The sequence below is a fragment of the Chelon labrosus genome (assembly GCF_963514085.1).
Source record: "Chelon labrosus genome assembly, chromosome: 15".
In the NCBI taxonomy this organism is placed as follows: Eukaryota; Metazoa; Chordata; class Actinopteri; order Mugiliformes; family Mugilidae; genus Chelon; species Chelon labrosus.
In genome coordinates, this window is record NC_140348.1 from 409376 (window position 1) to 427425 (window position 18050).

General features: G+C 40.6%; 1 protein-coding gene across 2 annotated transcripts in view; it reads right to left on the minus strand.

Moving 5' to 3' along the window:
* Positions 1-203: 203 nt before the first annotated feature.
* Positions 204-18050, minus strand: part of zswim8 (zinc finger, SWIM-type containing 8) — an 81555-nt gene continuing 63708 nt past the window's right edge. Inside the window, exons 18-26 of one of the 2 annotated variants that reach the window (XM_084561089.1) lie at positions 13509-13731; positions 12318-12607; positions 11972-12195; positions 10343-10840; positions 8936-9113; positions 7594-7767; positions 7375-7494; positions 3462-3640; positions 204-2893 (exon numbers count right to left, since the gene is read on the minus strand). In XM_084561089.1, coding sequence (XP_084417215.1) covers positions 2690-2893; positions 3462-3640; positions 7375-7494; positions 7594-7767; positions 8936-9113; positions 10343-10840; positions 11972-12195; positions 12318-12607; positions 13509-13731 — 2090 coding nt within the window. In that variant the 3' untranslated portion in view covers positions 204-2689. Of the gene's footprint in view, positions 2894-3461; positions 3641-7374; positions 7495-7593; positions 7768-8935; positions 9114-10342; positions 11349-11971; positions 12196-12317; positions 12608-13508; positions 13732-18050 lie in introns of those variants that run through there. The other variant, XM_084561090.1, reaches the window with a different exon arrangement.

The following is an 18050-nucleotide window of genomic DNA, read 5'->3' on the forward strand; positions in this document are numbered from 1 at the left end:
GCCTGTTTATTGTTGATGTAACAGATAACAGGACAGGCTGGATAAATTCCTGTATAGGAACATACTGATTTACTGGGCCTTTCTGTGTGGAATTTGCATGTTCTCACAAATGGCACAAAGATGAATGCTTCACAGTACCAGGATGTTTTATTTTTCAGTCAAAGAATTGGAATATTCTGCCTCAGCTGAGTAAGTCACCTGCTCTCAGTCTGATCAAGCATGCATTCAACTTGACTTTCCTTCAGTTAGGGTGTGGATACTCCTGAATTAAAGTTGAGAATGTGAGCCTGCACTTTAAGGACATATACATTATGTAACTTCAGTATGTTTTGTTAAATAAATAGAATAACAAAAACATTGTCAGTGTCTAAGCATACTGTATATGGACTTAAAAAATATGTAATTGTGTACCCTCACTTCAGTCGAAGAGAAAGGGCTGGAGGTTTACATGAAAATGGTCCCACAAGGACGGCTGATCAAAAAACAAAAAGGAATCCATCCATCCATCCATGGTAAAAAGTCAGTGTAACTGGTGCAAACAGTAGGACGCATATGACCTGAAATAACCTAGCTAAAATGTGGACATAGCCTGTGTGTTCTACTACAAACATTTGCTCTTAACTCTGCAGTTGGACCTCTTGGCTCTCAGTAAGGGAAATGAATGAAAAGTCAGACTGAATCCTACACATCAGCCAAAGAAGGTTAAGTGTTTTGAATTATCTTTATTAAGTAAACTGTACACACTTAGTATTGCTTTTATATATATTTTTTTAATGTTGTCACTCTAAATTAGAACCCTTTGCAATCAGCACATATAGAACTCTGCAATCAATCTACACTTGTGAGAAATACAAAAATATCACAGTACATTTTCTACTAAGTCACCTTCACCTGTGAGGTCCACAACCAATAAAACAGGCAGATTCAGAATCACAACAGCTGCCTGGACAGAGAGCATTCACATGTTAAAGTAACAGCACCATGGTCTAGAGCTAAACACACTGAAGAAAGGGGCCACTCTCTCCGAGATGTGACAAGTCTGGTTGAGTGTTTGGACTCAGTGAAGCAGGGCTCTCCAGAGCCAAACCACAGCAGTGCAATACTGATTGGCCACTGCGTTACAAAATCGTTGTCTTTGAAGGTATGGACTTTGGAGGGAAAACCGCATCGCACATGTGCGAAACAGCATACACAAAAAAGCCACTGCAGACTCTCCTCTGTATCAATATTGGCAAAATAAAGACTTAAGGGAGTCTACAAATTCAAGCAGATTGAGTGGTTCTAAACTGGCATGTATGTTATTTTAAACTACAGTCTCTGAAGAAGATGGCAGAAGAACAGTAACAATCAGCCCTGCCCACACAGTAGTTAAGACAGTCCCATCAAAGATGTACATTTACCAAACCAACTACTTCCTGAAGTAGTAGTAGTAGCAGTGGCCTATACAAGGATCAAGGGTGTCTCTTACCTGTATGAAGAAAAGAAGACACAGCACACGGGCAAACTACACAAAGATACATTTCAATGTATGTTTTATCAGAAGTGTAAACTGTATGCTTGTGTTTTACTGTAAGGAGCACACTGGAAGAATGATGATGGGGACTGATTAGTTTGAAAAATGTACATCTGGCTAACTTCACCACCTCCAGGAAAAAGGTGCAAGATGGGCGAGTGTTGAAATGCTTGCTGTTCTAAGACTGTATAACCAACTATATGTGACACATTTGGCTTGCTTTATTAAATGTCAAGAAATCTTTTCTAATGCATATGAATATTTATCAAAAACTTTATTGACATTTTCTGAGACTGATGCTGAAAATCTGTCTGATAGGACAGGATAAGAAAACTTCTCTGACCACAAGACAGTTTGTGGCATCTACTTGGAATAACACACTAAAAATGTCATGTAGCCCTAGGAGTTTTGAGAAAAAAAAAAGTTGTAAGGGGGCCTCTGGTTTTGGTCTGGAGCCGTGTTCAATACACGTGTAGGCTGAAATGTACCTATGGAGCCCACACAACAGCTCCTTCAACTTTCAATCATTTGGTTCCCTTCCTCTCAGTCAGTCCTTAAGTATCAAAACCAATTAAACAAATCTAAAAAAAATCCGCACCTGTACTGACAAAAAAATCTTTTCTTATTAAACCCATTTTCCTTGCAAATCTTGTTTTTCACCAAAACACACTTCAAAGATCCATAGTGACAAGCATTTGTTAAATAATGCCATGAACACTGGAGCGGGAATATGAATTACACTCAGTGGTTTCATTAAAAGCAAAATTAAATAAAACTGCAAAACATCAGAAAATAAGTGAAAATGGAGGGTGAGAGAACCTCTTCTGTCTTCAAGTTTAGGAGAAATTAAGAAAGGAGGAAATACACTGTAATCCCAAAATTACAAAAACATGAACAATGATAAAACAAGATTGTGGAGTCAGGCAGGAACAGGGGAGAGCAGGAAGTTGACCGGGAGCAGGAAGCCGTGCGTTTGTCCACACAGATAAAAAATAGGTTGGGGAATGGGAGCCAATTGTACTGCACGTGTGGTTTTTGAGTCCACATAACAGGGAGCAGGGTCCCTTAAGGAACCGGTTAACATGAATGTTGGCGGCTCAGTGCAGCAGCAGTAGCAATGCTACAAGCTGTGTACCCAGGCTCAAACCCAGCACAATCTCTCTCTGAGTGTGCTGTTCAGGGGGAGAAAGTTGCCATTTCCAGGGATATGCGCTGCCACAGCTCCTTGGTCTGCTTGCCTCTTTTTAGGTTCTGCAGCACATCATTAAACTGCATCATGCCCACTGGTGTCAGGCAGAAAGCACCTCGAGCACTGCGTATGATGTTAACAAAGTCATCATAGTCAGCAGGCGTCAGGTGGATGAGCCGGTGGTGAATGTACTGCAAAAAGAGAGGATGTTGTAACTGTAATATGTAGTCTGGATTCACTCAACCCAGAACCAACATCCTTACGCACATCCTTCTGTCCATGTTCACCATTCACTATTATTAATTTTATTTAATTGATACACATTTGCTGGTGTACAAATTTAGGTCAGATCCAAGTGTTAAAATTCAAGTAATAAGTATTGTGGTCTCAATTTGACTTGGACTGGTAAAGAAGAATGTCTCAAGTGGTAGCCTTTGAATTGCTGGACGATACGTTAGACACTATGAATTAGTTACAGCAAAATATAATCTCAGACAGTCCCTCTTAGATACTGAAGGCATGAATAATGACTACATAACTGGATCATTTCTGCCTTACTAATATGTTTTTTTTATTTATTTTTTTCTAGATTTATTTAGACTCCAATTTATTAATTTAGTTTTTAAAGATGTTCTACTCAATACCTATTCTCAAATTCTGGGATGCTCCCCCTTTTTACATGCTGTATAAAATCCAGATTATTTATGAATATTAACATTTTTTTACAACTCCTGCAGTACAGATATGAATGTGTTGTACCTGCAGGTAGGCCTGTTGGCAGCGCTGGACAAGCTGGTGGAATGCAGGCGTTCGGAGGTGGGCGTGGATGTGGGCGGGGTTCAGCCTTTGCAGAGCCTCCATGATGATTTCCTGTAGGACGAATGGACTGAGAACACCTTTTGCTGCTCCAACACAAAACTGATACACATAGTTGACTCCTGACAAAATGTACAGACAAGAGAATGAAAGAAAATTAGATATATAGATACAAAACATAGGAAGCAACAAGCTAAAGGAGAAAATCCTTTCACAAGGCAAATCTGGACTCATCAGACCACATGGCCTTTTTCCATTGCTCCAGCCCAATCTTTACGCTCCCTAGCAAATCGAAGCCATTTTTTAGTTAGTCTCACTGATTAGTGGCTACACAGCTGTTCAGTCCAATTCCCTTGAGTTACCTTCGCATGTGTGGAAGAGCTCTTAAACGGGAACTACTGTTCTTTACAACCTGGACCTTATTTCTGGCATAAAATACGGTCGTTTACTCACCCATATAACTTTTGTGTAATTCGTATTCCTGCGGGAGATAATTAGATCAGCGTATATCCACGTAGTGGGAGTGACTGGGGCACCGAAACGCAGCCTCTAAATAACGCATTATCTGCCGCAAAACTTGTTCATTTCACCAATATTTTGTTATCGTACGCTAGTGCGCTTTCCTGTTGAGTCCGGAGTTACCTATTATCATCATCCGGGGTCTGTAGGTTGACCTACTGACCTGGATGATGTCATCTCTGAGCGGCTTGTTAACCTGTAATTTGCAAATTTGCTAATTTGTTAAGAAACAACATCATCCAGGGAATAGCACTAGCGTACGATAACAAAATATTGGTGAAAGGAGTTTCGTGGCAAATGCGTTATTAAGAGGCTTTGTTTCAGAGCCCCAGCGACTCCCACTACATCACGTGTGTCAGACTGATCCGTGAAAGGGCCACTGTGGCTGCAGGTTTTCATTCTAACCATGCAGAAGCACACCTGACTTGGCTTAATCAATCAACTGAACTGCCTTCACACAGTCACTTCAGGTGTCCTCTTGCTTGATTGGAACAAAAACTTGCCAGCCACACCCACTGCATGGGTGCTGCATGCTTGGAATGAAAACCTGCAGCCACAGTGGCCCTTCACGGATCAGTTCGACACCCCTGCACTACATGGATCTACGCTGATCTAATTATCTCCCGAAGGAATACAAATGACACAAAAGTTATATGGGTGAGTAAACGACCGTATTTTATGCCAGAAATAAAGTCCAGGTTGTAAAAAACAGTAGATCCCCTTAAATTTCACTATTAAACATAGCCCTGAGTTCTACTGTTGTTTTTCTTTGATTTGATTTCACCAAATGTTTTAGTGATCATTGATCATGATCAATCAGGATTTTTTTCCAACCACATTTCTTCCTCGAAGACGATGGTTCCCCACTATCCTTCCAGTTTTTATAATGCGTTAGACCAGGGGTGCCCATTACATCGATCACGATCGACCGGTAGATCGACCAGTAGATCGCGAAGATGTTCGTCTAAAACATTTATCTGTTGCACCTCCAAAACAAACAGCAAGACAAACGTTCATCTTTATTTATTTTTTACTGTATATTTGCAACATGCCCTCAGTTCAGTGGCACACATCCATAGCAACTCAAGACTACCATCTTTCTTAAAGAGACAGCTATCCAGATTGGACTCTGGAGGAATGGAAGAAGGTCATGTGGTCTGATGAGTTATTGCACCTATACCTTTAATTTAAACAAACAGTATAGTCAGTTAATTGTAACTGGTGTCAACCCTGTCACTGAGGTGTTAGCCCTGTTTGTCACATAATTGTTACTCACAACAATTGTGGCATCATTATTTGTTTTATAGGTTATCTTAAAACAGAAGTTGCTGTGAAGGAGTTGATTGTAAATGAGCATATTCAGCCATGTGAAAAAAAGTAAAATCATTAAGTGAGAACACTTTACAAACACAGTTAGTGTGGAAGAGGAATTTGATTTCACAGTATATCCGATTTGTTCTGAATATGGATTTAAAACCTTTTCAAACTGTACTTGATATGTCAGTAAAGAGTTGACGAAACGAAATGTACATGTTGATTATATGTTTGGCGAACATCAACACTGCACATCACCAAAAGAACACAATACCCACAGTGAAGCATGGTGGTGGCAGCATCGTGCTTTGGGGCGTTTTTTTTTTTTTTTTTCCAGCTGGAACTGGGGCCTTAATCAAGGTGGAGGGAATTATGAACAGTTCCAAATACAAGCCAATTTTGGCACAGGACCTTCAGGCTTCAGCTGAAGATGAAGAGGAACTTAATTTTAAGTATGACAACGACAAAAGCATACATCCAGGTCAACAAACGAATGGCTTCACCAGAAGAAGATTAAAGTTTTGGAATGGCTCAGACAGAGCCCAGACCTGAATCCTATTGAAAATCTGTGGGGCAATAAATAATAAATAAATCTTTTCTTATTAAATCCTTTTTCCTTGCAAATCTTGTTTTTCACCAAAACACACTTCAAAGATTCAAATCCACAGAGACAAGCATTTGTTAAATAATGCCAGGAACATTGGAGCGGGAATATGAATCACACTCTGTGGTTTCATTAAAAGCAAAATAAAACAAAACATTGGGAAAAAAGTGAAAATGGAGGGTGAGAGAACCTCTTCAGTCTTCAAGTTAAGGGGAAATGTAGAAAGGAGGAAATACACTGTAATCCCAAAATTACAAAAACATGAACAATGATAAAACAAGATTGTGGCTACTGAAAATCTGTGGGGCGATCTGAAGAGGACTGTGCACAGGTGCCCTTGCAATCTGACAGATTTGGAGCGTTTTGCATCCTCCCACCAGTGTAGCTATATCATTACCACTTGAGAAATGAGTGCTCTCTGCGCTTGTGTGGTGCCTCTGGGATAAAATCTTGGATCAGTTTAATTTTCCTTATATATGCTCCTCCTGACACTATGACGATTTAGTTGTGTTTTATTATTGCTATACTGATGACGCGAAGCACTACGTGTCAGTCAGACCCTAAGACTCCTCAAATTTCATCCATGGTATATTGCAAAATTATGTCCTATTATCTCAGATCTTCCTCATCATCTATGAGGTCTTGAATAATCTAGCTCATCAGTGAACTTTAAAATCTCTTATATCCCTGCTTGGGCCTGCAGGTTATCTTTCATTCATTTGTAAAGCACTTGAAAATATACATTTGAAAGTTACTGTATAGCAAAAATGTTACTTTCTGACATAACTTGCTTAAGTGTTCTCACTTCTCTCAGAAGTGTGAAGAAAAGGTATTTATTACTTTTCTTATTTCATGTTATGTTCTGGTGAAGGTAGGTGCCCACTTGACAACCCCAATGACTCGCTGCATACTGCTGTTGACTAGGCCAGGTATCTGATGTCTTCATGTTGGTTGGTTGCGAAATTTCTTTGTTTGGTTAGCTGCTGCATTTGGTTAGCTTATATTTCACAAGGTCTGAATTATCCTCTGCTGCTCTGTGGGCCAGCAGCATTTACTTAGTTCATTTAGATTATAGGTTAATCGGCATATCTCATGACCGTAGGTTTGCTGCTCTGTGGGCCATACAAGCCAGCAGCACTTACTTAGTTCATTTAGATTGTAGGTTTAATCGTCATATCTCATGACCGTAGGTTTGTTAGGGTTTCTCAGTTGGACAGGGCCTCTAAATGTGTTTTGCCTGGGATTGTGGCACAAGGAATTGTAACATCTAATCCTGTGTATTAACGAATGGTACTTTATTTCATTTTATTCGCGTTATTTTTAATTTAATAATTTCATTATCTCAGTGTGGTATTAAATATTTTAATCATAATTCAGTAATGCAAAGCCAAAGAATGTTGCATGAATTGAATGGCTCACCTAGCCTTGCAGCAAGTCCCAGAAGCCATTTGACGTCCTCAGTGTAAGGTGGGCTTCTGGAAAAGTTGTTGGGATGGTCATTGTGAGCCCTCCTGCCCAGCATCTCCAGTGCTAGCATGCCTTTCCACAAAAGAACATCATGTATATCATTTATTCAGTTGACTGTTCTACACACTGTACTACATTCATACCAAGCAAATTGAGACAGAAACTCCTCACCAACTCTGTATGCAGAATGTAGATAGTGGAGGCCCTGTTGGCTGATTGGCTGGTTGTGTTGCTCGTCTTCTGCTGCGAAAGGAGTGCTGAGCAATGAAGTGGGCTGGGCAGAAACAGAGGGCAGAGATGCACCCTGTATGGCTTGGATAGTGGGGCCAGAGTGTATGCTACCTACTGTAAAACATGAAAAGTACATTACACTAATTCACACTGACTACCAAAAATATGAAATAAATCTCTGACCTGTAAAATCTAGACAACGAAATACAATAAAATAAGAAGCACAGCAATAATAATATGTAGCAGAAACAATATTGTATGCTGATGATACTGTTTTAATCAACATGGAAAAAATTCTGACGAGGTTGTAGCCAAACTATCTGAGACTACGGACAGAGTAGCGGAGTGGCTCGGTCAAGCTTGATCGAGAAAATCGTGTCTTTAAAGTGAAAGAAGGTTATCTGTTCACAGAATGTAAAGACAAACCTATGTGCTTAGTCTGCTTAGAGACGTTATCTGCCATGAAAATTTTCAATTGAAGTCGCCGCTACAACACAAAGCTAAATACGAGAAGTATACTGAAGCTGCAAGGGCTGCTCTCGTAGCGGACCTCAAATCAAAAGTCAAAAGTACTTTTTACCAGTGCCCACTGCAGGTAGTGGTGAGGAAGAGTGGGTATACAGGGAAAATGTTAAACTCTTTCTTAGCGTAAAAATGCACAAATTAATTAAAAATAATATTTTTTGTTTGCTTCAATAAACATACACACACACAAACATATTTAAAATGGCAGTTTTGTCATATCTGGTTAATTGCGCGGTCCTATGTGGCCCTCTGGTAGTGTTGATGAAAAATTGTGGCCCCCTCCATCATTTAGGTTGCCCATCCCTGCTTTAGGGATTGGCACTTATAACAATAAATGTACTTAGGTCCAACTTCATTTTTTTCTTTTTTAAATGAAACATTTTAATCATAATTTAAATATACTCATAACAGGTAGTTGTTTTATCTCATACTTACCATGAGGTGCAAGTGAATTTGTGGCATATGTATGTATGACATTTTTACTACGTGGCGTTGTCCTGTATATATATATATGATGTGTGGTATTGAGTGCTGGTACTTGTACTCGTTGTTTAGCTCTAGGTTGAGTGTGTATGTAAGGTTATCTTGTATGCATTTTGTTTTTATGTGGTGTCTATTCCATGTTTTATGTAGGACTACAGATGGAAATTAAAGCTTCTGCTAAATCTGGTGCGCCCATCTTTTTTTTTTTCTTTAAAAGGATTAATGTAAGCGCATGCTGTCCTTAAACTGAATAAAATAAAATAATAGTCCTTGCCTGCTACAGTGGTGCTGAGGGGCAGACCAGTCTCAGTGTGGTAGGGATGGACTGCGATCTGAGTCATCGATGGTACAGGAACACCAGGGAAGGTAACAGCTGTGGCAGCCATAGATGGCTGGGGGCCGGTGGCCACAGAGAATGGGTACTGGGCACCAATAAATGCTGGATGCATTCCCTGACGAGGTACACAAACATGCACGCAGATAAGTTGTCCATTTTGCAAAAAGATGTTTTACAATAAGCTAGAAAATATTTTATTCATTATTCATCATGTGATTGATGAATGCTTAAATATTTGGCTTTGCTGAATATGCTGAAATATGGACTGAATCTTCTATAACAGCTAAAAGCTGAAATGTATCATAGAGCTGAAGGTGTAATTATAATTGTGCCATGTAATAGAGTTAGACGCTGCTCCCCTACCTAAATACGTTTGAAATGCTGAAATACTGAATTAGCTAAAAAGCTGAAATGTTTTTAAACACTTGGCTAAAAATCTTGAAAGAACCCATCAAAAAAGCAGTTCTGGAGGAAAATTAAATGGTGGACAGCACAGTGATGAAATTCTAAAAGATTTTGATGAAAAGATATTATGGCCTAAATGCCCATAAGCTGTGTGGCTGCCAGTTGAACATGCCATGGTTATGATGTCATTGTTCCTCAGTCAAACTGAGACTTCACTGAAACTTCACACAAAATTCTTTACTCATATTGCTGTAGTTTTAACACCATGAGCACTACAGTACATCGCTGTACTCATCACTGCAAGTTTCTCTTCCTGGTGTTGAAAGGTTGAAATCAAAGCATAAAAAGTGTTTCGGTATGTATTGTAGTCTTTAGAGCAACTGAACTGTACTCTGTATCTGTCACTTTGAAACTCCTACAGTAGGTGAAATTCTGTAAGCCCCTGTCTTTTGGTAGTTACACTGTCTGAAAGAGCACACATCTGTCTACACTTTGATGTAGGTTGATCACCAATTTTATCCTATTCCCCTTTTCCATATAATTGTTCCACCTGAGCTAAGCATACAATACTGCATTATTTTGGCTTTTTGGACATGTTTTATCATATACTGGACTCAACTAAATTACAGTGGTCATTACATTGGTTATTTTTCAGAATGATCAGTCGTTCAGTTATAGTGTGGAAAATGATCAGAAAATAGATGTAAAATAGTAAAATAATGTTTGTTCCAAAAGTCCACCCTCAAAACATTCAGCATCTTGAAAATTGGTCAGATGTGTCATGCTAAGTACACTGAGTGCTCATGTAGTTTGTAGTCTTTAAAATTTGTAGACAGAACTGTACTTTAAAATTTTAGCTTTAGACACCCAAATAGCGATTTCTTAATAGAAATGAGGTTCCACAAAATACCCAATCACTGTGTCAAAAGGAGTTCTGACCTGTGGATATGCAGCCCCAGCCACAGGAAAGACAGTGGGCCGGGCTATGTGCTGCAGAGGGTGTCCCAGGTATTGGGGGGTACAGACGGTGGGGAGATGAGCCTGGATTGTGGTGTAGGGGTGGAGGCCCTGGCTGTGGGGATGAGCAATAGCCTGCCCAGGCATTGCATGCGACTGGAAAATGGTGGAGCCTACTGAGATGACAGGTACAACGGCTGCTGCTGTAACTGAGGCTGTGACTGCTGCCACTCCTGGAGACTCCATATTCGCCCCACTGTCTAGGACACTACAGCTGGACTCTGGAGGTCTTCTGCCCGAACCACCATTGGCCCCACAGCGCCCAGAGGTCTCACGCAGCTGGCTTGAGCCCCCACCCACTGACTGCTCATACAGCCAGTACCACTGGTGAGCCACCTCAAACAGAACCTCAGGATACACACCTCCACCCTTGGCTGCTTCCTCTACAGCCATGCAGGCCTTCTCCAGCATCACATTATCCTGAAAGAGAGAGGGACAGTTGGAGGAAGGTAGTTGGAGGTGTGAAAATGGTTGATGAGTGTACTGAACATTATGGAATGCTTATTTACTTGATTTACTCCAATAAACCACTTAAAGGGGAACTCCGGCGCAAAATGAACCTGGGGTTAATAACACATGTGTACCGAGTTCGACCGTTCTCTGGTATTTATTTTCATGCATTTGTTTTGTTAGTCAAATGTGACCAGCTTTCTTGCAAACCGCTATTTAGCGTATAACGCTAGCCTTCGGGGCACACCTACACATAAAAAGAAATCGCTATTTCTATACCACTAACAAGGCTCACAATATCACCACACTTACACGGTAGCATAACTAGGGTCTCTACATGTAAACCGAAGCATTGAGAACTTTGCAAGTATACAGGCAGTTTATTAAAAAAGGAAAACAGTACCGTTCGCGTCCGGCTCGCATATCCAGGCGGGCGCCATCTTGGGGAAACTGAACTGTCTGTTGCCGGAAGAAAGCACTGAGAGCATAGGAAAGAGAGTTCAGTTTCCCCAAGATGGCGCCCGCCTGGATATGTGAGCCAGACGCCAACAGTACTGTATTCCTTTTTTAATAAACTGCCTGTATACTTGCAAAGTTCTCAATGCTTCGGTTTACATGTAGAGACCCTAGTTATGCTACCGTGTAAGTGTGGTGATATTGTGAGCCTTGTTAGTGGTATAGAAATAGCGATTCTTTTTATGTGTAGGTGTGCCCCGAAGGCTAGCGTTATACGCTAAATAGCGGTTTGCAAGAAAACTGGTCACATTTGACTAACAAAACAAATGCATGAAAACAAATACCAGAGAACGGTCGAACTCGGTACACATGTGTTATTAACTCCAGGTTCATTTTGCGCCGGAGTTCCCCTTTAATACCTTCTTTGTTAAATGTAAAGCAACTCCACAGGCACAATGACTTTTCATTCAACAGAGTGCCACACACCCAAGCTTACATTCCATGCTAACTGTTCCTTTATGAACATAAAGTCAAAAGAGGAATAATCTTGTTATGTTGGGACTAAGCACATAAACACATTCAGTAGTATGTAGTGTGTTCAGCAACAGCTTGAACAATTATTCTGTAATCCAGTTCCCACAGTACCTGCTCTTTGCACTGCACCAGGGCTCTCTGGATTTCATTAGGATTTAGGGCATGGGCATGAGGCAGGCAGCTCAGAGCTAACTCCGCTGCAGCCCGAACCATGTTGGGGTCCCTGGCCCGCGATGCTCGGTCTGCCAGGGATGCTACCTCAGGAGGGGTGAGGTGACCATCCCAACACTCCACCAGAATGTTAAGGGCAGCGCTGCCGATCTCCATAGCCTGGCCTGAGAGAATGAAAGACGATACTATATTAGGGAAGTGGGTCAAGTGAGGCAGGACAGACAAGAAAATAAAAGAATCTGAAAATCTGTGACTATTTGTCTCTCTCAAACAATCGTCCCCTCACCAGTGATCCAGGACACATGGGAGGAGTAGGTCCTGGACAACCAGTTGGGTGAGACAAAGTTGTGGAGGCCAAGAGCATACAGGCCAATCTCAAAGGCACAGAGGTGCAGGTTTCTATGGGGCCCTTGGTGACCCCCACTTGCTGAAGGCTGGGTGAAAATGGAGGTGGAGGAGTTACCCCCAGCTTTGATCAGCACCGTCTTGGCCAGCTCAAAGTAAAAATGGGCTGCTGCCTCGGACGGCTGGTTGGGCACATGAGGGGCATGGCACTCTGGACGTCGCCCTTTGTACCTGAATACAGGGAAATGACATGTTAATCATTTATTTTAAATGGACAAATTATAGACGCTTAGAGAGTGGATTCTGAGTAGTAGCTTCACTTTTTACACATTTATTATGTCCTAGATAGATAAAATGGTCATTTTTGAAAATCTATTAAAAATAGCTGTGGCACTCTAGGGAGACATTATTCACACTACCCTTGAAATGTGTTTAGAACTGAAGTCCACACATGACAACCTGAACTGATTGAGCAGTGTCTAGATCAGCACACGCTTGTGTGTATATTTGATCCCACAGTTCATACAGCAAGTCATAGAGTGAGCCAAGCAGTCCATTGAACTTTCAGCAGACCTCCATAATGAAACAACTGTAAGGGATCTTAAGAAAGCAGTTGCCATCCAGTGTCACAGAGCTTGAGGGGACCTTCCAGGAAGAACTGCAACAACCTAAATCCTAAATCCATGTGTGAAAAGTCTGTAGAGACTAACTCCAAGCAGACTTGAAGCTTATTTATAAAGTTTTACAATTAAGAGTCAGAATATTATTTCACATGCATATCATCGTCAAAATTAGGAACATCCTGTCTGAACGTGATGCTGAGAAACTAGTTCATGCATTTGTGTTTTCCAGGCTGGATTACTGTAATTCATTACTGTCTGGTTGTCAAAACAACATTCATTCTATTCCTCATTCATGAGAAACTGGCAACAAGGATTTATAGTTAATTGTGGGAGTGCAGTGAGAGGAATGTGGGTGGATGGACTTTTAAGTAGATTAGCATGTAAATATTGAATTTGCATTCAAGCTTGTATGTTTACAGTTGTTCATATCAGATTTTTTATTTTTTTTTTCACATCCTACACACAGTTTTATAACAGAAGTCCTTGATAAGGAGGGTGTGCATGTTTACCTGCTGGTATCAGTGCTCTTGGACCTGGCCCCACCCCCTGCTCTGCGAGAGCCACTAGAGGAGGAGGAGCCCAGTGAATCAGATGATGAACTGCTGATGCTGTCACTGTCCTGGCCCCGTCCCCAGGATGCTGCTGCCCAGCTGCCTCGGAGCGGCCGTCGGCTGAGAGTGGGGGAACTGTCGGAAGTTGTCTCTGGAGCACTGCTGTCGATGCTTGCCATGCCTGTCCAAACAACATGCACCAGTCCAGTTATACAGTTGAGCCCATATGCGTTTGAACACTGGCACAATTTTTGTTATTTTAGTTTACCCATTGGATATAGAAATTGTTGCTGTGAACTACTGCTGCCACAAATGATTTTTTTCAGTTAGACAATTTACTTTTCAGTTATTATTAGGGGTGTGACTGATTAAAAAAATTCATCGAATTAATTAGAGGCTTTGTAATTAATCTCGATTAATCACATAACAATATTTGCCCCAAAAAGCAAATTTTTTTAATTTAAATGGATTTTTGTGGACGACTGAATCAAATAATAGACACAGACATGAATATTTTAAACTCAAGCTCTTTTCTGGAGTGTGGAAAAATGCATTTAATTGGATTTCAATTCAAAACAGTAGAAAAAGAAAGAAAATATCCTTGGCCAAAACTAAACAGACCTAAAGTTAAAGTACTTTGTCAGAACAGTATTGACTTTAAATGGTTAAAAAAAAAAAAAAAAAATGTTTGTGTTGCCGACATCACTTGTCCGTACTCAGACCGGGACTACTAGCATTAACAGCTCCGGCGGTTTCTGTGCTGCAACATGCTTTGCATTTAGATGATACCGTAGGGTTGAAATGATGGTATGCAAACTCTTTTTTTGCACAATTTGCACAAAAACCTGCTTTCAGCAAGGCTTCCATCAGGTAGTTTTTTTTTTTTTTAAATAAAATTTGCCTTCCATCAGTTCTTACAACGTACTTTCAGCTCTCACATGTGCATCAGTGTAATCGGTGTACCAGGAAATCGTGCACTGACAAAAGTTCCACGTTGTTTGGAATTCAAACTGCGATTAAATGCTTAAAATTAAAAGTCCCACCTCTAGTTATTATAGTAGTAATAGAAATATCCTTTGGTTAAAATACAGTATCACTAAATAATAACCATAACATCCACCATTAAGCTTTCAACTTTAATTTGAATATTTATTTAGAACAACATACAGTATTTAAGATAAAATCTATAAATTAAGGAATTATATCCAAACTTAAAATTTTACCAAGTTCCCTAGTATAGATAAGAAAGAAGTTGTTCATCATATTCTGCCATTAATTAGCATACATAGTGTTGAAGTGGTTTGGCCTGGGAGTTGGAGCCACTCACAAATGGGCAGTGATGGGAATAACGGCGTTAAAATAAACGGCGTTACTAACGGTGTTATTGTTTTCAGCAATGAGTAATCTAATTAATTACTATTTCCTCCGTTACCGTTACCAACACTGAAATGTGGTGCGTTACGTTGCGCCGTCAGCCAGCCACAAGAGCTGCAAAGGTGTTTTTTTCCCCCTCTGGGTGGGGGGTAGCCGCATAAGTGATGATGATTGGCTAAGGCAGGGTAAGATTTCATGGTAAGCCAATCAGCGGCAGGCAGACTATCTCTGATCGGCAAGCGATCAGAGATAGTCTGCAGCAATGGAGAGATGGAGCATTCAGAGGTACACTATATTACCAAAAGTATTCGCTCACCCATTCAAATGATCAGAATCAGGTGTTCTAATCACTTGGCCTGGCCCCAGGTGTATAAATTCAAGCACTCAGGCATGCAGACTGTGAAACAAGACATTTGTGAAAGAATGGGCCGCTCTCAGGAGCTCAGTGAATTCCAGCGTGGAACTGTCATAGGATGCCACTTGTGCAACAAATCCAGTCGTGAAATTTCCTCGCTCCTAAATATTCCACAGTCAACTGTCAGCTCTATTATAACAAAATGGAAGCGTTTGGGAAAAACAGCAACTCAGCCACGAAGTGGTAGGCCACGTAAAGTGACGGAGAGGGGTCAGCGGATGCTGAAGCGCATAGTGCAAAGAGGTCGCCGACTTTCTGCACAGTCAATTGCTACAGAGCTACAAACTTCATGTGACCTTCAGATTAGCCCAAGTACAGTACGCAGAGAGCTTCATGGAATGGGTTTCCATGGCCGAGCAGCTGCAGCCAAGCCACACATCACCAAGTGCAATGCAAGGCGTCGGATGCAATGGTGTAAAGCACGCCGCCACTGGCCTCTAGAGCAGTGGAGACGCGTTCTCTGGAGTGATGAATCACGCTTTTCCATCTGGCAATCTGATGGACGAGTCTGGGTTTGGAGGTTGCCAGGAGAACGGTACATTTCAGATTGCATTGTGCCAACTGTGAAATTTGGTGGAGGAGGAATTATGGTATGGGGTTGTTTTTCAGGAGCTGGGCTTGGCCCCTTAGTTCCAGTGAAAGGAACATTGAATGCTTCAGGATACCAAAACATTTTGGACAATTCCATGCTCCCAACCTTGTGGGAACAGTTTGGAGCGGGCCCCTTCCTCTTCCAACATGACTGTGCACCAGTGCACAAAGCAAGGTCCATAAAGACGTGGATGACAGAGTCTGGTGTGGATGAACTTGACTGGCCTGCACAGAGTCCTGACCTGAACCCGATAGAACACCTTTGGGATGAATTAGAGCGGAGACTGAGAGCCAGGCCTTCTCGACCAACATCAGTGTGTGACCTCACCAATGCGCTTTTGGAAGAATGGTCAAAAATTCCTATAAACACTCTCCTCAACCTTGTGGACAGTCTTCCCAGAAGAGTTGAAGCTGTAATAGCTGCAAAAGGTGGACCGACATCATATTGAATTCTATGAGTTAGGAATGGGATGGCACTTCAGTTCATAGAATGAGTAAAGGCAGGTGAGCGAATACTTTTGGTAATATAGTGTAGTTGAAGTATAGGCACTACTTTAACCTCATTGAGGTAAAAGGCAAGGACGTACACATGAAGTGTATATTACACTCTGAAAAAAAATCTAATTCTTAGATGTATTTAAACATATATTTTTTTTAAAAAGTAATGCAATAGTTACTTTCCCTGGTAACTAGTTACTTTTATAGTGGAGTAATTCAGTTACTAACTCAGTTACTTTTTGGGAGAAGTAACTAATAACTACGTATAATTAATTACTTTTTAAAAGTAACGTGCCCAACACTGCAAATGAGATGAACGTAAATATTGCGATATGTCAACACATTTGATGTAAAATAACATATTTAGTAATCAGTGTGACTGGTGATGTCAACGCGTCCTGTGAACCCACAAAATCTGTTCAAAGTCCTTTTCAATGTATTTGAAAGAAACCATCCTCAGGCTGCAAAAACTCAACAGATCTATAAGAAAGACAGCAGGATTAGCTGGCCCAACAGTTTGGTAGATTCAGAGAAAAAAATAAAAAAACTCACTTGTGAGCTCAGGAACACAAAAAAAGATTCCCACCACACAGTTGGACAGTGATATAGACCGTATTGCCTCCACTTGTTCAGACAATCAACTCGACCATTTTCAGACTTGCATTTTGTATTTTTAGTTTGGCTTATATAGTATATCTTGTTTTTCTTACAGGTTAAATATGTTTTTGTTCCCAAAACCATACTACGTAAAATTGCTTTAATCAGGTCTCTATATGTGTGGACACACTGTTTTTGTTATTTTAGCTGTTTACCAAATCATACTCAAGTTACTGTTCTACCAAGTTACCAGGTTTGATGCCTTTCGCCCTTGTAGTTGGTCCTGGGCAGACACTTTTAGCTAAGCAGAAGGATCGCAATCGCAACAAAATCAAAAGGGTTCCTGCAACTTTGTTGCATGGACCCCTAAAAATACTAAAGACACCTGCAGTAAAGGCTTGGCAAAGCATAACAAAGGAGAAAACTCATTTTATTGTGATATTATGTATGGGTTCTGCCTGCAAATAATATGACAAAAGAAACAAGAGTATTTTACCAATGATTTGGTGAATTTGTCCAATTACATTTAAGTAAGTGTGTATTAAATGTTCCTAATTGTTTTAAACAGTAAACTTTTGAGAGTTCCTTGAAAGTTGTCACTTAAAGCACACATTAATTATTACAGAGACCTGATTAAAGCAGTTTTACGTAGCATGGTTTTGGGAACAAAAACGTATTTAACCTGTAAGAAAAACAAGATAAACTATATAAGCCAAACTAAAAATCCAAAATGCAAGTCTGAAAATGTAGATAGTCAAGCTGATTGTCTGAACAAGTGGAGGCAGTTTTCTGTTCAAACAAAAAACTAAAACGGAGCTGCTATTCTCTGTGAAGGTTCTCCGTCATCCAGGTCATGGTATATCCGAAAAAAGGTTCATAAAAAGGCAACTGGACTTGTAGAGTTTTTTGAGAAGACGTTTCACCACGTCTGTGTGTGTGTATGCTTAGTGTCAACCTCATTCACACTCTGACGGACAAGGGTCGTTAGAACACCATTCACACAACAAGCAAGTTTCAGTAGGAAT